The following is a 19,925-nucleotide window of genomic DNA, read 5'->3' as shown; positions in this document are numbered from 1 at the left end:
CATTCTTTAGAACAGCAAAATGTTCTTCCCACACTACCAGCTTATCACCTCCATCCTCTGAGAAGAGAGGATTTCGATATTGCAGGCACGATTCTTCAGCTAAGTCATAGGCAGTGTTTTGTATTCAATCAAAAAATTTTAAAACCTATAAAATTATATTACAACCATAAGTGATTTCTTGGTAATACAATAGACCTACTCAACTAATTAAAACTGCCTTTGACACAGTGAAATAAAAACGCCCCCCTGCAGGTTTCTTGGGCCCAGTGTTACCATAATCACATTTTCATCAGATCACTTGCTGCCATGCAGGAATTGGGGAGGGCAGATTTCATCTGTTCAGGAACCTCTGAGATTCTGATTTTAATTTCTATATCCTACTTTTAAGTCAGTGTGGAAAAAGAAAAAAATTATATGATATAAGAAAATATGCAGTTATAGACCAAGAAATACTTGTGAATCATTTTGGTCACATGGACAAATTGTTATCAATAAAAGAAGCAATCTGTAAACAATAGATAAACTGAACTGACTAATGAGAAAATAGTCCTGGAGATGCAGAACACATCACTCTTCATAAAGTATTTGCTACTAAAGCACTGTAGTGTCTCATGCATATTTAGATTAAATCTTACTAACACGAAAATTTCCAAATGGCTGTTATGATTTTTTTTAAAGCAGAGTCATTTTTGGACTCAGAAAAACCAAGAGTGGCACCGTGCAGGGTGATACGTAAACCAAAAGGACCAGGACTTTAAAGGGACCTTTTCAAAGCCAACTTTAAGTACTGTTTTGATTTTTAACACAATGCTGGAAACGATTCCAAGAGGCGGCAGATGGTTTTACAGTTTATGTAAAACTACAAAACGCTCACACTCTATCAAATGGGCACCACTATAAAACACATCTTCAAATCAAATGAGGCAAAGCCAAAGAGACACACCAGCTGTTACTCTGCATAATTTAAAACATAATAGTAACATTACTATGGTTTATTTTTAAAGAGAAATTATTTGGATTTCATGAAACTGAAACATTCAAAACCAAGCTGACAAGCAGTCTAGTATATTAAATGATAAATTACTAAGAAACACAATTTTTACTTCAATATAACTGTGACAGCCACATAATTCTATCCCCTGGTGTTTTGGTGAATCCAGCTAAAAAGAGCCAAAGTCTATAAAGCAAAATATGGAGTATATATATATACAGCACTGGAACAATTTTTAAATGATGTTAATTTAATTTTTAAATGATGTTAATTTAATTTAAAATGATTAATTTTAAATGATTTTTTCAACATCTAAATATATACAAATGGGTACAGTACTATGTATGGAGTTCAGTCATTTATAGCAACATACATAATATATTTAAAGTATGAAATCAATTCATTTCCTTCTAGTACCAATTACCTGTGATGGCTTTGAAATATAAACATTTAGCAACGTGTAATATATTTTTAATATTGGTTTTCATTAATGCCTTTTGACCTAAGCTAAATGGTAATGATGAAAAATAGACCATTTGCTTAAAAGCAAAACTCTTATTAAATCTAAACTATTATGGCACAAAATCAAACCACAAAAAAGACCACATTATGTTATCCCCCTTGATTTTTCTGAAGAAAAATAATGAAGGCTTCCACATACTGCAAATGAAAATGAGACACTCAAATTTACTCAGGCAAAAAAAAGACAGGTTCTGTAAAATTAAATCCCTTTCTTGCACCTTGACTGTAATCCTAACATGTCACTACATTATTTCAATTAGCAGAATAATTTTTCTAAGATGAAAATAAGTGCAATTTACTGTCATTGTTGCTAAAATTTCTTGACAAATCAGACTTTGAGTTGAAAGGCCTGAGTAATTCTAGCCTATCTTAAATTGTAACTTTATTTTAAACTTCCGTATTTTGTTCCAGTAGAATTTTAAGTATACACTGTGTACATTCCTCAGGTCCAGTCATATTAAATTCTGATGTTAAGCAGAATGGCGAAACCATGTGCAACTAGATTAATTTATCTCAAGGGAAAAAGGGCACATTAATAATTGAGATAATGTTTTCATAAATGTTGGAATCAAATGTGCCTTTTCACTTCTTTATTAGAAAACACATTAGGATAAAATTATCTCACTCTCATCAGTAAGACCTAATTGCTGAGAAAGACTATGTTTTCTTTGCAAAACATTCAGAAAGATTTTTGCCGTTATGTCCCTATGGCTAGAAATATATCATGTGTCCAAGTCTTGTTGGAATAAATGTAAGTAAGCAAGGCGAGTGATTGTTTCATCCAATCTATAATGTTTGTGTTTTAAACTATCTGAATTTATTATTTTTTCATAAAACACATTAAAATTCTGATTCTAAAAGAAATTGGCCAAAAAAATGACTAATAATTTGGCTTTTAGCTCGTTAATCCCCTCAAACCACAAAAAAATTTACCTTGGCTTATTGCTAAAAGAAAAAAGAAAAACTCAGAATTTCCCATAAACACCCAAAAGAGTCAAAACATATTGAAGGTAATGGAATGATAATTAATTTTCTTTAAATTGCTATATTTTTAAGAACCAGGATTATACACAAAGATAATATTAACTAAAAGTTGATAGCACACTTACAAACCAATCAAACAAGCTCTCCATGGCTGATATATGTTAACTATTAAAAAGTCATTTTTCTACAAAGAAAATAGAGCTTTTAATGATTAAACAAAAGGAGTAACTAAGGTAAATCTGATTGTTTCTGTAATAAGCGTTCATGTGTATAATAAAGTATAACCATACTAAAAACAATGAACTGTAAACTGAAACAAAAATCCATCATCTACTTGGAAACAGTGACGGGAAAAGATTAGCAATCCATTTATTGTACTGAAATAAAGATAAGTAACCCTGGTAAGATCCATCAAGACCTGAGTATTGAACTCTAAATATAAAGACATTTCTTCATCAGCAAGTGACTTGAAAAAATGTGAGGAAGAGAAACGATTTCAGTCGACTTTTAAAATGAAAGAGTCATGATTCAACTGCTTTTAATTTTTTAAAGATCTGCTTTATGTCCACCTGATATTCTGGAAGATATCTAAAAGAATATGTTTTAAAAATGGATAATTATTACATGAGTCATTAAACAATTATTGCCAAAAGTTTCCTATAGACCTACAGTGTATTCTATTTACTGATTCTTTTTAATACAGAAAATACAATGATTAAAATTTTTTCACAATAGAATTTAGGTTTGAAAGGAAAGAATAAAATTTAAGGAACAATCCAACATTTGGAATCTTCTGTTATAAACGTAACTTAATTCAAATAGTCATGTTTCATAAAAATAATAAATCATAATGCTTAAAAATTACAAATAAACTCATACTTCATATCTTAAAAATAATTATACTAATAAAAATATGAAACCTATTAAAGTAAGTGTTTTATCTTAAAAATGGACATTGGCACTAAGTTACCTGGCCCCAGACAATCACATTTTATATCATCTCCCAGGAGACTGATACATTTTGCATGGCTGCATTTTAATATCCCTTCAATCCTCTAAATGTATGTTATTCTAACTGTTCCTACAGATGATAAAAATAAACAGATTATGTCCTGAATTAGGAGTAGTGACCTGTAGATCATTCAAGCAAACCCCCAGCAAGTCTTTTTTATAACACAGAACCAACTCTATGCACACATCCCCCAACACACTCAACTCACATACCCCAAAACAGGTAAAACCCACTTAAACTACTGAAGTATCAACAACAACAAAAACAAAAAACCAATTAAATTCCCCAGTCTCTTTACAACAACAGAATTTTAACTTCATCAAGTACAAGTAGAGGTACAAAAGAAAGGTTCCACAGTTTTCAGTATTAATATATATCATTATATTCCCTGTGTGTAGTGGTCTCCCACCAATATCCCAATCATCCAAAGCTTTTAGGAATAAAATAAAAATAATGAACTATGGGATTTTTTTCATGTTTATGGCTTTGTCCTCTGGCACTCTAAAAATATATGGGCACTAAACCGGGGCATCAGAGGGCAATATAATAGTGTTCAGTTTTAACATTTTCAGATAGAGCAAATCTGTACCACTGAATAATTGCTTTATGGTTTCCTCAGAAAAGCACTGGCAGACCTTTAACTGTATGGTATTAGAGCTCCTAATAACACCACTGAAACATGAAAAGTGCCTGGAAGTGTTTTATAAACTTTAAACCACATTGGAGGTTACAACTAATTAGTCAGAAACAAAAACCAACTAGGAAATATTTCAAAACCAGATGCTTTGATTATTTCCCACTTGTCAGTTTTTCCTACCCAAAAGTTCTAACTTCTAACCTGCTTGAATGTACCAAGCCATTTTCCTCTCCTCTGTTTCCCTATTAAAATTTCTGTTTAAAAAAAGAAAAAGCACTATTTGGGAACATAAATATGCTCAACTTTTCTTTGCCTCATTCAAGAATCCTATCCCAAAAGCCTAAAAATGTATAACTGTTTTCCAACAATAGTTTAGGAGTGAAATGGAACCTAGGGGCCTAGGCACAGGGCACCAGCAGATAACTAAGGTATGTTGCAGCCCTTTGCCACCATGTGGTCCTCTTGCGCTGCTGGGCTGTGAGCTCATACACTTAGCTCCTCCCCCATCAAAGGAGGCTTTGCAGGCACAGGCCTCAGCACTCCATAACCAACAGTCATATAAGAGTTCTGGAGACCAGGTCTATTTTTCACAACACTGTATCTCCAGGGCCTAAGAGTGCTGGCCAGAGTGCTTAGTGCAACTTTGAGTGGATTATTGAGTCCCATGAGTTGTAATGACTACAAGGCAGCTCACAGTGAAAATGATCATCTTGACAGGCCACTGAGCCAAGTGTATGGGGCAAGGTGCTGTAGAAATGACCCATTAATGGAGCCGTAAGGTCTATGCCAACTTGGCCCCTGGCATTTAAGAAACTTTCTTTTCTGGCTATTCCCACTCCATTATATTGCCTGGCTGCAGCTAATCAGATTTACATATTACCCTTAAGGGTAAGACTTCTAGCATCTTGTATTTCATAAATAACTCTCTATGGGTGGGAAGTGGCTAAAACTGGTGGGGGGATTACCTAGGCTAAGGGTCTGTCTCTTCGGGAGTGGACCTCAATAATTAACCATGAAGCTTTGGGAGAAAGCTCAGGTTAACATTTTTCAAATAGGTTGTTTATTTTTAAAAAATAGCATCAAGTAAGATTGGGCCATTGAGGTATTATCATCAATTGGGTTATACCAAAGTGCTTGGAGTTTTCCTATGTTTTGATTTTCTATCTTGTTGAACACTGCACAACTGCACTTTGTCAGAGAAGAAGAAGAATTTGTGATTTCTGATTCACAATATAATTTGCTTACTTCGGGCATTGAAAGTTATGAAACGTGTTGCAGTCTCTCACATTCCGAGGTGCTTCCAAATTTGTTTTCATCTGAGAAAATGAGCCTGACTCTCCTTCCTCTTGTCTATGCTTATGTTCCTTCTTGCCCACTGTGCAAAAACATCTTGGAAGAGCTTAGAAGAGAACATAAAGTTCACCTAGCTTACTCCCCAATGCCCAACCTCCTCTGCTTTATCTCCTCAGCTGGTTTCTCCTTTGTCAAAATCCAGAGAGACCAAAGGTCAAATTCATCCCAGCTGGAATAAGAGGTTTGTTAAGGTGACAAACCTCTCCATCTTCAGAAACCTGTTAAGCCTCGTCTTTCTGGCTGGGTTGCTGTTGTGCCACGCCCTGCTCTGCACCTCCTTAATACAGGTGCTGCAGACACCAGGTATTTGCATGACCAGAGAAATCTATTCACTACTCTCTAAGGGACAAGGGAGGCTCTCCCCGCAGTTGCCACCCTCCAAGGACCACGCTCTTTGCCGGCCAAAGCTCTAGTTGGATGGCAAGGTGCTGGGCGGCAAGCGACTTACCTCCCAGAGATGCTGCGTGTTCCTTACGGCGCCGGCCTGCACCTTCTCCGGGGGCAGGAGTACGCCCTGGAAGGGCCCAATCCAGGTGCCCTGCTGGATCCTCTGTGCCGCGCAAATGCCGTAGGCCAGGCCGGGCACGGTGCTGGTGCACAGGCACACCTCCCGCGGCAGGTCCCGCAGCCACTCGGGCAGCTCCGGCGGGGGCGCGGCGGCCGCGGCGCTGCTGGTGCCCACGAGCCGGCGCAGCGAGTGCAGCGGCCCGTGCATGGGGCACTCGCCGTTGCGGTTGTCCGCGCACATGTCGCAACCTGCCGGAAACACGCGAGAGGGAGGAAAGAGAGAGGGTTAACCTGGCCGCTCGGCGGCCCATCCTCGGGTAAACCCCGAGACCACAGCATCCCTGCCCTGGTAAGCCACCTGCGAGGAAGGTAAAGCCACTGGGAGTAGGGGAGAGGTGAACCCGAGCCGCTCCCCAGGAATTCACCGGACCTAAATCCGCCTGGTACGGGGTCGAGACCCCGGGCGCCCCAAAAAGCCTTCCGAGCTGGGTGCGGATGGCGTCGTTGCTGTCTCTGCGGAACCGATGGCTCTTGGCTTCTGCTCGCGGCCTCTGTCTCTCTTTCTCTCCCGCTTTCCTTCTGTCTCTAGTTCCCTCAGGCTCTCTCCCCTGTTCCCGCGGGTTCTCTATCTCTATCGGGTGTTTCAAAGTGGGTTTATCACTGTACCACGAAAAGCCCATCTCTTGCCCAATCTGGTATCTCGGAGAGATTCTATATTGGTGGCCTGGGTGTATTTGGTTTTCCACTTTTTACAGTTAATTGAAAAGACCTTTACAATCACCTGTGCAGGTGGGCGACCGGCCTGGCGCGGGGCGCCATTCCCACTCCTCTGGACCCCCGCCCAGCGCCTGCGGGGGAGGGCGGAGCCGGCCTTGGGCCCCGCGGAGCCCGAGCCCCAGACGCCGGCCACCGAGGGCGCGCTGGCGCTGAGGTCCCTCGAGCACCCCGGTAGCGCTCGCTCTGGACACTCCAGCCAGGTGGGGATGGGGGTGGAAGAGGGGCTGTTCTAGTGGGTTTAGGGGGTGACTGTGCTTGTGTGGAAGCTCTTCCCAGAAACCAAAAAGAAAGGAATAGCATGTTTAACGATCAGGATAATAGATCTTTAATGATCAGGATAATGGTTCAATGGAGAGGGCCCCAACTCCTGCCCAGACGGTTGATCCCCTGGCTAACTGCGATTATCTTGCGTTATAAACTAAGCGAGAGCTGTTGTGAAGCCGCCGCTCTCCGACGTGCCCCAGAGCAGGCAACGCTCAAGGGGACCCCCACCCTCCGGGCCGGGCGGCCGTGGACGCCCACCGTCCTTCCGCTCACACTCGGCGGGAAGAGGCCAGGCGGCCGCCGGAAGCAGGGCCGCGGCGACCGCGCTGTCGGATCGCAGCGCCCTCGGGGTTATTAATGGGCCTGGCGGAGCCGCCGTGTCTGCGCCCCGGCCCAGCAGACCTGCCTCAGGGAGGTGGCCTCGGCGCCCGCCGGCGCAACCCGGCCTCCCCGGCCCGGCCTCCCTGGGGAGCCGCGGCACCCCCGCACAACGGAGCCCTGTGGCACTGGTATGATATCGGACAAGCCCCAACAGGCGGAGACGGCGAGCGCTAGGCGCCAGTGGATGGGCCAGCGCTGGGCGGGGGGTCGCCTCGTGGCCTTCAGGCACCTGGGCCCGGCCTTGGTCGCGGCCAGTCCTGGTGGATCACCTGGGTGTGCGCTATCCGTGCTGAAACAGCCGAAAGCCCCAAGGAACTTGTGACAAAGTGAATCACTGAGGAAACTTCGACGAAGGTACACCTAATCGCAACCTAGCATGATGAGCGAAACCTCATATCGCCATTTGCTTCCCAGGGAGCTGAAGGTTGACTATGTGAGCATCCTATCTCAATGGAGAAAGGCTCCAGCCAGCTGTGACTTCCTCTATGTCAGCTACTCCTCCCAAGAGAGCCCAGGGAATGAGGGGACCTTCTGACTGCAGCTTCTTGGAGGTGTCCCCAGGCCTGTCAAGTGAAAACCAACAACCTGTTTCTGCAGGTAGGAAGTGTCCACGCCTCTGGACCTCCATTACACAAAGGCCTCCTCTTCCAGCAACACGAACTAAAGTAAAAACTGAGTCAGGCTCTGCTTTTGACCCTAGGGCCTATTTGGAAGGTATTCTCACCCTTATCCATATGTCAACCCCTCCAGAACACATACACTTCACACACGCTCTCAAGCTTCTGATTGTGCAAATAAAAACTTCAAGACAAAGAGGGAATGGAAAGAAAGACAATAAAAACTCATAATTACCAAGTGCCAATTATGTGCCAGGACCTATCCTGAACCAAACAATCACCATATTATCTAAGTGTCATGATTCCCATTCTGCAGATGAGAAAACTGAGGCTTCAGGAGCAATGTAACTTTACCAAGGACCAGAAACCAGAAAGTGGCAGAGAAAGATTCACAGTCAGGTCTGCCTGACTCCAAACACTCAAACCTAGAAATCTAGGAAGACTAATGAAGTTGGGGGAATTTTACATCCAAACTCATAATTCAATCAATAGAATTGAAATATTTCACTGAAGTCACTATTTTGGGGCCACAAAAATTGCTGTAGCATGATTGAATTACAAAGATTTCTCGATTTCCCACACTCTTGCGTTTGGGGTTAAAATAAGAGAATGAATTGGAAAGTAAATAGATAATGTCCATAATTTTGAATTTCAGTGCCTAACTTCAGAGATGGTCTTCCAGCACCTTAGCAAAAATAGCTTAAAATAAATGACAATAAGCAAAGGCAAAATGCCCATAAAAATAAAAATAATTTACCCCAGGGAGTGGCTTAACTTTCCTTTTCTGATTGTCTCAATGAAACAAAGGGTGAGAAGCAAGAGTGTTTGGTATTCACTCCCTTAACAATCCATACCAGAGATTCTGTCAACTTCCAACAACTCCACAACACCTAATATCACACCAACTACATCAGTAATAAAATAAGGAGCAAAAGTAGCAATTTCAGCCACGAACCCCAGAACAGCAAGCACACTCCCGACATTTGTTATGCATGAAAAAACTACGGCTAGTCCTTTCTTGACGGAGTCCTCTACAGCTCTCTTCAACTTACTAAGTTTCATGTGTCGCCAGGAGGTATTGAAAAAACTTAATAGTAGCCCTTTTGCAGAGTGAAAGGCTGAGGCTCTCCTAATATTTAGAAGACCACCTATATGTTAGGTCCACAGCAGAGTAGGCAAGGCCAATTCACTTTAATTAGTCCACCCAACATGAGTCTTTTAAATTTATAAACCACTTCATGCTATATCAAAATATTCTGCCAGAAAAGTTGACCAGTTACATCAAAGTACATGTTATATCCCAACGTTATTGTTTTTTAATACACAAAACCTCCGCTGCTGAAAACATTTGGCTTCTGGCTCATGTCTTGGAGTCCCAAAGGAGCTTGAGGATGCTTAAAATAAGTAACTGATTACTTGGGGTTGACAAATGTGGCGCAAGTAGGCAAACATTCTAGCAGAGCATTTTCTAGACAGCGAGCCATAAACACCTACATGAAAAGGTCTGAGGGAGAAGCAGGCTAGATGCCCAAACTACACATAAATATATATATATGTATTATATATATATATATTACACACAGCATTCCATGCCAAGCAATATGTAATACAAGTCTATTTGTATCCATAAAGAGGAGGCAAATGCTGTTCCTGCTTTCTCTTAAAATCAGGGTAAGTTTTTGTACAAGTTCATAATTATTATTCATAAGGGTTTTTCTATATCTGTGAGAAAAATTATATTCTCCAAGCAAGAGACTTTGAAATGCCAACTTAGCATTAGGGAATATAAAAGATCATGGTCCCTTTCTATCTTTAATAGATCTGTTAATGCTCCTGTTTATGAGTCCCTGAATAAGGGAAGGCGGTATCGTGAAGTTACAGGCTTGTTCACCCACTGACTTCAGATGGCCAGGCCAAGCGGAGTGAAGAGCACACTTTCACTCTTCGTTCCATATCGTTCCGTATGGTTTGCATGCTTTTGCAAGTGCATGTACTACTTCTGTAATTGAAAATGGATCTATTTTTAGGTAAAGGGGGCAAAGCAGGCTATGGTTTTCTTTTCTGGCATTTCATTTCTCCTTCTAGGAAAGGCGAAATATAAAACGTTTCAGAGCTTTTTTGGTGTCTGGAGAGGCCGACAGGCGCGTGTGGGCGCAGGCGGAGTCGGGACCCGCGGGCAGCACCCACCACGCCAGGCCTCTGCTGCCCAACGCCTTTGCACCGCCTTCGCCTGCCCTCACCCGTCCCTCTGGAAAAACCAAGGACCAGCTGAAAAGCCTGCCTCCCCGCCTGGGCGGCAGTAACTGCTGGCCTATAAATCCTCCACGACCGCCGCCGCCGAGGTCGCGGCCCTCAGCCCCACAGGCCGAGCCCAGGGGGCCGGCGCCCATCGATCCCCGCCCGGTGACGCGGCCCGGGGAGTGCCGCCTGCTGGCAGCGCTGCGTGCGCTCTGGGCGCAGGCACGGGCGACACGGGCCGCGGGGTCGCCGGGGGCTGGCCGAAGGGGCAGAGGGCAGGCAGAGCACGGCGCCTGGGACCCTCTGGCACCAGAGTTCACGGCCTCATCCCACCCAGCCCGCTGCCCTAGCCCTCCGCGCGCAATTGGCTAGATGGGATGGCAGTGGGCTATGCGCGGCGGTGTGGGCGGTCAGGCACCCGCCGGCTGGCGGCCCCCGCACCTAGTCTGCATATTGAAGGCCTCGCCCCCTTCCATCCAGCGAAGGGCTTTCTTGCAAGACCAGACGTGGCCGCCGCCATCAGCTTTCCAGAGCCCCCACCGCACCCCACCACCCACCCGGCCCTCTTCTTCCAACCCGGCAAGAGTCTCCTAGGCTCCCCGGAGCAGGTCTAGAGGCGAGGCGGGTTAGCCCGGCCACCGGGAAGGGGAGCCCATTGTGGTCGCGCCCTCGCGGGGCGGCCCAGCTCACGCAGAACCTTCTCAAGGATTCTCCCTGTAGGCGAGTTTAAAGCTCCTTACGAATCGCAGATGCTCTGGGCTTTCCCTGCTCGGCTTGGCCCTGGGTCCAAGAGGGAGAGAAAAAATGGGGGTGGAGGGGAGGAGGAATGAGAAAGAGGGAGGGAGGAAATGTGGATTTTATTTGTCTTCCGATGACTGTATTAATAAATTAAATGGGAGCGCCAGTGTGAGAGGGCGAGAGAATATTGCGCGGAGATAAACCTCGCCGGCCCTGCCCCTGCGAGGCCGCCATATACAATGCAGAGATGATGAATAGGAGGCGCGAGAGGAGATCGAAGCGGGTCTGGGCTGGCTCCACTCTCTCCTACAAAACTATAGGGCAATTAATTGTGGCTTGTCCCCTCATCCTTCATCTCCTGATGGCACATATCGATGGAGATTACTGCTGATGGACCATTTTATCACCTTAAATAAACAGTCGCCACCTCTTCTAACCTCAATCTAATATATGGCTCTATGTTCAGTTTCAGGGCGCTAGATAACGAATGATGTAAAATAACTAAATCATGTGTGTTATGGGATGGGGCTGGGCCTGCACACAAAAAGAGAGAAAAGAGAAAAAGAAAAATAGAACAATACAATAGGCCACACTGACGCCGAGCCTCGCTCCCACTAGGGACCGGGTCTGAAATCTAAGTCGCTTGCTGGCCATTGACAGCGGGGACGCTGGGCGGGAGGAGCGCAGCGAGTGTGCCTCGGTGGCAGGAAAGCCTGCTGGTGGGTCACTGGGCTCGGAGCTTCCCAAACAGGACCTGCGTTTTCCAACTGGGTGGGAAGAGATTAGGGAAGGTCAGAAAATACTCGCTCTCCTTTATCTCTTTCCCTGCCCTCTCAACCGGACAAATCAGTGGTGGGCCCAGATTTCCTTCTCTCCCCCAGCCCCTCTCCCCAAAACCTTGGAGAGGGTGGCGCTACCAACTGGAGAGCCTCAGGCCCTACTCCCACACCTGTGAACACGCCAGCGCTGTTCTCGGCGCTGTTCCCTGCGCAGCAGGGCTCCCCTAAAACTGCAGGAAACAGAGACATCCAGCAGCGGAAGTTGCAGAGTGGCCCGACTATCGGCAGAGAGACTCCCGGAGACCTTAGCTCCCGCCTCCCTACCCGGTACGAGGGAGAAACATCTTCACAAAAAGGTATGAAAAGCGAATTGGCTCGGCTGTCTCCGTACAAACAACAGCCAGGCGCGCCCCGTGGCGGCCTCTCGCTATCTTCCAAGAGTAGGGCCAGGGTCTCAAGGCACCAGCTCCTAGAACCCGAGAAGAGGCCACTGAGACGGAGCCTGACCGCATCAATGGCTTCAGGCAACCCACCAGCAAATGAGAGTAGTAATACAAGAAGAGGAAGAAAGGGCCCCATCCCCCATTTACATTACACAACTCCCCACCGGACTTGAAAGAGATGAAAGAAGAGGCAGCTAAGCATTCAGAGCTTCAGTGGAAAGTGTACTTCAATCATAGAATAAATTGATACCTGGGTTAGGTAACAGTAACACACTGGAAGAACTCACCCGGGCTAGCTTGTATAGTTTCTGTTTTTAAATCTTTTTGTGTCAAACAGAGCTACAAAACCTTCACTAAGCCTTCACTGTGGCATTGGCCATAGACGCCAATCAAGTTTCAAGGTGAAACTACTATTACTGATTTACAAGTTTACTGGGTTGCTGATCCGAAGCAAAAAGTTACTCTTCGAAAGGAACAGAGAAGTAAGGAGCCCCCTTTCTTCTCCTTGTAAGAAAAAAAAGTTTTGATTCAATACAAAGTAACAAAATGAAGCAAGGCTGAGTGGTCACGTCACAAATTCCTTTAGAGGGAGATGGCAAAGACTGAGAGGAAACCGAGGGAAATCTTAGGTGAGAAATTAATAGGTGCTTCCCTTCCACCCACCTCTCACCTCACCCCCCACCCCACACTACCTGGAAATGGGGAGAAGCTCTGATTTTCACCTCCTTTCAAGTAACAAACATACCAACTTCCCCCGCCAAGGGAAAAAAAGTTTCCCATCCTTTGGATTTCTGATTTGTTTTGAGCCCCTAGCTAGATTAAACTCAATCACTTCTCACCTCATCTTTGTAGAAACACATCCCATGGTTTAAAATAAGTTCCTACGCTTGCCCAGAGAAGTTCCTGAAAGAATGAGAGACCTGGTCTCCCAGCATTACACAGAGCTACCTCAGCTTTCTATTTTCTTTCTCAATTGCCCATTAATTAGGGAGCAACGTGAAGTGTAACTCTAATAGGAGAATCTGACTTCCTTTCCCTTTGGTCTTTTCCCCTGCACTTTGCACACTGAAGCAGTCCAGTGAACTCAAAAGGGGATGCCAGAAGATTAACACAATAGGAATAATTTAAATAAATCATAATTCATTTCCTCCAGCCACAGAAAAAAGTTACCTAGGCAATAAACTGGTTCAACAGCTATATATTAATTAGGAATCTATCCCAATTATTTCTCTGATTAGTCTAGGTTTTTCTCTGGTGAAAATGTATTGAACCTCAAGACTGCACTGTAAACAGTATAGGGAGCTCAGCACACTGCCAGGACTTCGGGGTGCACTGCTGGTGTCTTTTCCAGCACTTATTTAATTCAGAGGAGAAACTGCAAGCTTGATGAAGCACTCTCAGCCCACAATGACTATATTTCACTTAGCAGTAAAAAAAATTCTTATTTATTTCACATTTTTAAAGGACTGCTTTGAAAACACATTCAAGAAATTCAGTAGGAGCTAAGTATTTTTTAAAATCCATTAGGGCAATATAATTTTATAAAATTTTCTGAAACTTTGAAATACAAGTCTTCTTAATTGCAGAGCAAATTCGAGTTGAAACCCTCATTTTAAATGAGTACTTTACCTTTAGACTCTAGGAAGGAAAAAAGTAAAGACAACTGCTCTTTTTGTTAGTAATAATCATCTCCATCAGGACAGTTATCTCCAGCCATTATGAAAAGGTTAATACACCTCGATCACTAGGCTCATGCCCAGTGTTTTTCATCAGAGTACCGACTTTGGGAGTCCTTTGAATAACTAGAAGGGAAAGTTATTTTGCTTTTACAACGAATTAAGAAGTTCATAGAGTGGTAGACATTGTGCAAGAAGGGACTTATTCAAAATAGAATAAGAACACATATTTATGATCAACTTTCCTCCTACAAAAGCTAGATGAAAGAGTGAGATGAAGAAAAGAGCTGAGTACTGATCTTTCAAATCCTATATTGCTTTCAACCTGATTCAACCTGCTTTAACGTTCTCTCCAGAGGTCTCTGGAAGTATATTTAGCATTTATCCCAACATGTTAGGTGTAAACATATCATAACTTCTGAAATTACCAAAAAGAAGCGGATATAAAGTAATACACATTCTTGGTCTTCATTTAGAGTTTTGCTTCAAAACCTCAAAATGGAACTGTACTTGTGATAAGCATTCGAAAATATGAATATAAGAATTTAAACTAGACGAAACCTAATGTTTAATTAGGCATTTGCTGTTTACTTGGGGACAAGGAGAGTAAGCCTCTTATACTAAATTACTGTCACCCTAATTTTTAAAAAATACATAAGCCAACAAGGGTGGCTACCGATTGCGAACGTTTGCAGAATCAAGGGTGCACGGAGAACGCGGGATCCGCAGGGAACGACCCAGCCCTGAAGACGGGAAATTTTTCTCAGAGGGCAGCTGGTATTTTTTCTTTTCCTCCTCCTAAATAAATAATAAACCTAAGAATAATACCTGCCTTCGGGAAAAACTGACCCAGTGGCATCCAAAACTCCTATCCCAGCAACACTGGGCCAGCCAGCAGCTCCCGGTCGGTACCCCCGACAGCCCCGCGGCCCGAAAATGAGCTGACACAGTTAACTCCAGAGAGAAGGTAGACAGACGGAGAAACAAGCCCTGGAATCCACGCCCCCCAGAAACGCTGCGTCCCTCCCTTGTCCCCCCTAAGGCCAGGCTGGGCCCGGCCCCGGCACCGCTAATCGCGCGCTGCCCCATCCGCGGGAGGGCGGAGATCTGTACGCTCTGGTCCACGAGCAACTAGAGCCCTAAAGACTTGGGGCTGCAAAGCAGACGATGCGTGGAGAGGGAAGAGGTAACCCCGAGGTGCCGCCCGGTCATCCTATCCGTTCTCCTTCCTTCTCTAATGCCAGAAAACTTTTGCCACGTGGTCTGGGAGGTGCGGGTCCGCGGCCTGGACCAGCCCACCACCCGGTGTCCCCCTCATCCGACCCGCCTCCCCGACGGGCGCCCGTGCTCGACGGCGCCAGCGCCCCAGGAAAGAGCGCGCGGGCTGCGGTTACGTACGGTTGTTGGGGTCGCTGGTGTGCTGGTTGAGCGGAATGATCTCCATGCGCTGCTGCCCGTACAGGTAATAGTCCAGCTCCTCGGCGCTGCAGCGGAAGCGCGGAGCGCCCCGGCCATCCCCGCCGCCGCCGCCGCCGCCGCCGCCGCACTTAGAGGGCCCCGGGCCCGAAGCGGCGCCGAGGCACAGGTCCTTGGGGGGCAGCGGCTCCGCGGCGACAGCGGCAGCGGCCAGAGGCGCGAACACCGGCAGCTGCGCTACGGGAAGGGCCGAGAGACCCGCGAGCGCAGCAGCGGCGGCGGCGGCGGCGCAGGAGGAGGCAGAGGAGGCCGAGGTGGAGGAGGAAGCCGGAGTGGAGGAGGCGGAGGAGAGCGAGGCAGGCCGCGGACGCAAGCTGTCCGGCGGAGGCTCAGCGCGCTCCTGGGGCAGCGGCGGCGGCTGAAGAGGCTGCGGCGCGCCCAGGGGACCCGCGGCGCCGCCGCCCTTGAGCGGGCCGCCGCCGTGCGGGAAGAGTTGCTGCCAATGCTGCAGATAGGCTGGGTCCACTTTGAGGAAAGCCGAGCCGCCGGGGTCTCCGGGCTTCAGCATGTCCGACGCCTCAAGCTGAGGGCAGAGGGCAGAGAAGAGGGTGCGCGTGAGCCGAGCCAAAGGCCTAGTGCGAAAGGGGCGGGGAGGACAGCCGCCAAGACCCTGGAGCGAGAGCCCGAGCCCTTGGCTCCGCCAGCGGCAACTGGGTTTGGCGTCTCCCTCCTCCAAACTCCGCTGGGGCGCAAAGTTTACTCTGAAGCCGCGCGGAGGGAGCTGTGTGCGCTCTGCCTTGCCTTCTAGCCTGAGACGCCCAGCTCCCACCCCTGCACTGTTGAACCCGGCGAGAGGGTGCTTCCCCGCACAACTCGGCTGCAGGACGCAGCTCCCGCCCTCAGCCGGCGCCCAGAACGGGACCCGAGCCGGAGTGGCGCAGCGCCTGAGCCGCGTTGGCCTCCGGCGCCAGGAGGCGGGACAGTCTCGCCCCCCGCCCCCAGCCCGGGACCTCCAGCCTCCTATCCCCGGGGCCCAAGACCCTCAGCCCTAGACGATCATCGCCATACCTGAAAACTCTGACCCGCCGGCGGGAGTGTGCGTGTATCTCGATGAGCGTGCGGGAGAGTGTGCGCCTTTGGTGCGCTACATGACCCTGGGCAGCGTAGAAGGAGAGCCCTAGAGATCGGGCCGCCCGGAACCCTCCCGGGCCGCTAGCGAGGGACGTGGAGGCCTGCGGAGGGCGCGAGAGCAGTTCTGCCGAGCGCGCGGGAGCGCGGGCAGACCCGGACGCAGGACGGAGCTGCCGTGGGCTGCTGCGCTCGGCCGCCGCCGCCGCGTCCCGGCTCCTCGGCTCCACGCTCTGGCAGCCTCCTGGCTGGACACGTGGGTTTTACGACAGCACAAAATACAAGTGTGTGTGTGTGTGTGTGTGTGTGTGAGAGAGAGAGAGAGAGAGACAGAGACAGAGAGAGAGATTGGGGCGGGGGGGGGGGGAGGCGGGAGGCAGGCCAGAGGAACTAAGAGGAGGGGAGAGGGAAGAAGGAAGTTCTAACTCTGCTGTATCCACACAGTGCCTGTGAGCCTCTCCCGCACAAATACCTCCTCAGCCCTCCCACCGCCCACTTTTTTTTTTTGGCGTGACGTCTCTCGCTCGCCTGTTGTCTCTTTCTGATCATGATATATCTTTTCTAGGTGCCGGCTCACTGCCCTGATCCTGAAAGCAGTGGCAACGGGGAAACCGGAATGCATCTCCGCACGCACTTCGGTGTCCGCATCGGGGCAGGCGCGCTCGGCCCGGCGAGTGGACCAATTCCCGGGGCGGGTTTGCGCTTTTGCCCGGCTCGGTTTTCCCAGGAGTACTGCTGGGTGCCAGAGTCGACTAGCCCGCCACGCAACCTCTAACATAAACCTGGGGGGCGGGCGGGGGAGAAGTCTGGAGGGGAGGGGGAGAGTCAGGGGCGGGGCGAGTTGCGCTCGGGAATGAAATTCTCAGTCCGCGGCGGAGGAGGCAGGCTCTGCCGAGCTGGAAGGCTTGAGACCGAGGGTCTCTAAAGGGCGTCTGGTCCTGGCGGGACTTGAGACTGGGGCTAGAAGCCGGCTGCAATGAAGTCTCACACTACCCAGCGTTTAGCCCACCCACTCTTAAGTTGTCTTCCTGGGGGGCTAGCTCTTTCCCCTTGTTGGCATCCGAGGCAAGTATCCAAAGCTACGTCTGGTGGTACAACCGCCCCTGGAAACAAGCGAGGCTTGTTTGCCTTTGGCTTGCCGAGGCTGTTCCTGGGGGTCACGTATAGGTATCGCTCCCCAAAACCTGGCGTCCGAGGTGCAGGATGGGAGCGCAGCCTCACCCTCACCGTGCCCATTCCGGCCCTTGGGCCGCGGCCTCCCTTCCAGGCGCGGTCTCACATCCACGAATTAGGCACCCGCCCCCAGCTCTTCCAGGCATTCGCAGTACTGTGGGGAGAGACAGGGTGTGTGAAATTGCTGGGCTCAGGCGCTTTCTCATCGCCGGAGTTTTGGCCACACCTCAAAAAGAAGAAATGACACTTGTCTTTCCCCAAACAAACCAACTTACTTAACACTCACTACTCTGAACAATTAATAGCCATTCTTTCCTGATTTCTGCTTGTTTTTGTCTTCCCACCACTAATTTCGTCTGAGTCTGGGAAACGCGCTGTTTAGATTTTGTCCGGGTCTCACGCAGGATGCCTCGATGCTGGTTGGAGCCACAGAGTTGGACCGAAAATGTTTTGACTGGCGTCGTTGTGACAAGGTCATCAGTCATCCCTGGACAGATTGATAGTACCCAAGTTTAAGGCAAACACCACGAGGGAAAACGCATGGTGCTGAGGACCCCGAGGCTAACCAGGCAGTCTCCGTGGGCTTTGAACAACTCCATCAGGAGGAGAGGATGAAATTCCAGGCCCGTTTCAATTAATCTGCTCGCAGAACTGCCGAAGAGTGGCTGTCGGGCTGCGGGAGAAGGGGCAAGCTCTCTTTCTCACACTCTCCTGGTTCACTGCTGAGAATCGAGGAGTCTTCTCTGTTCTTGGGAGAGACAGAGAGCACCGGGAACGGAAGCCCCGACGCAGCAGCAGCGGCACCGCCGCCTTCTTGTTTTTGCCAGAGCCGGCCACTTACAAGCGCTCTGGGACTGGCCGTCCCAAAGAACTCCTCCCCGCACCGCCCCCCAAACACACTTGAAGGTCTCGGGATTTTGAGACACTGGTTGGAGCAACCGCTGCGGAGGCCTCATGCTGCCCACACTCTGGGAAGCCCTGGGGTTCTGTTTGTAATAAGATTAGCTGACCGGTTAGTGAGAGCATTCGACCGGCCAGGCGCGGGTAGGCGCTTCAATTACATTTAGTCCGCTCAGCAACCGTGAGGAGAAAGCATTATCGTTAACCCCCATATTGCAGATGGGGACACTGAGGCTCAGAAAGGTTAGGTAGGTTGCCTAAGGTCATGCCATTAATCAGTAATGGAGGCGCCAAATGCATTTTCCTGCCCACCCTAGTCAAACCTCTACCCTCACCCTCCGGACTGACGCCCGAGGGGTGTGAGGGCACCTTGAGGAAGATTTGGCTCCCTCCTCGTGCTTCAGGAACCAGGAGGAGAAGCAGAGACTGTAGGGGAGCCTCCCTCTCCCACTATGCCTGTGTGTGGTGTCTCTGACCCGCCAGATTCGAGGACCTCCCCACTGAGCGGCCCAGGGCCTGAGCGGGTCGCGAAGTGATGGGACTCTAGAGCCCAGAGGCCTTAGGGGTCTCGCGTGAAGGAGGTGGGCGAAAGTTAGAGGGGGCGCTCAGAAGGCTGGGGTGACCAGGAGCGCAGGAAAAGATCTCCAGGGGAGTGTAGCGGGAATCAGAGCATCCTCAGCGCCTCCCCAGCAGGCCAATCATACGGGGCAGGGCCCCTGCTCCGACCTTGACCTCCAGGCGGCAAGTGGCTGGGGCAGAGGTCAATGCAGCCCCCTTTGCCCCCAGGGGCGCACCACCGTGAGCTGCCCAGGCAAGATGGCCGGCTGCCCGAGGCGCTCCACGAGCTGCGGAGGCTGCTTCCCGCTCACCCAGCGGACCCTGGGCCCGCTTGGTCAGGGCCACCCTGGCAAGTCTCCGGGGTTTTTAGAAAGTGAGCTTACCGACCACAAGACATGCACCCCTCAAATCCGCTCCCTTCCTCTTCGTTATTTAGAGGATGACCGGCTGAAACAAATCACTTCTACCACTAAAAGAAGCGATCAAACCTTTATAAAAATCCATGGCTCCCAAATCGATGGGTGAATATTTGCTGGGAATTTGTTCCAGAGGAATAAATAAGAAGCGTGAGTGTATTAAATGCAAACGGGGGGACACAGTGGTGTTTTTCTTCATTGATTAATGACCTCTAAAATAAAACAAGTGGAAAGAGGAGCTGGGATCGATAAATGAACTACCCAAATTCATCATTTTCTCAAGCAATTTTTCCCCCGAAAATTATCCTTAGGAAGCCCATTGTACCCTTAGCTGGGAGGAAAGAAGGCAGCAGGAGGCCAGAGCAGGGAGTGGCAGGAAGGGGCAGGAAAGCAAGAAGAGGATTCTGTCTGGGAG

At 48.4% G+C, this 19,925-nt stretch overlaps 1 protein-coding gene across 2 annotated transcripts in view; it reads right to left on the bottom strand.

The window, feature by feature from the left end:
• Positions 1-16,776, bottom strand: part of PRDM6 (PR/SET domain 6) — a 98,068-nt gene extending 81,292 nt beyond the window's left edge. The window contains exons 1-3 of one of the 2 annotated variants that reach the window (XM_058539357.1): positions 16,404-16,776; positions 15,318-15,918; positions 5,948-6,255 (exon numbers count right to left, since the gene is read on the bottom strand). In XM_058539357.1, coding sequence (XP_058395340.1) covers positions 5,948-6,255; positions 15,318-15,903 — 894 coding nt within the window. In that variant the 5' untranslated portion in view covers positions 15,904-15,918; positions 16,404-16,776. Of the gene's footprint in view, positions 1-5,947; positions 6,256-15,317; positions 16,238-16,403 lie in introns of those variants that run through there. The other variant, XM_058539348.1, reaches the window with a different exon arrangement.
• Positions 16,777-19,925: the final 3,149 nt, after the last annotated feature.

This window comes from Diceros bicornis, chromosome 1, assembly GCF_020826845.1.
Source record: "Diceros bicornis minor isolate mBicDic1 chromosome 1, mDicBic1.mat.cur, whole genome shotgun sequence".
NCBI classification, from domain to species: domain Eukaryota; kingdom Metazoa; phylum Chordata; class Mammalia; order Perissodactyla; family Rhinocerotidae; genus Diceros; species Diceros bicornis.
The sequence above is the reverse complement of the archived record's forward strand: the minus strand, read 5'-3'. Positions and strand labels throughout refer to the sequence as shown.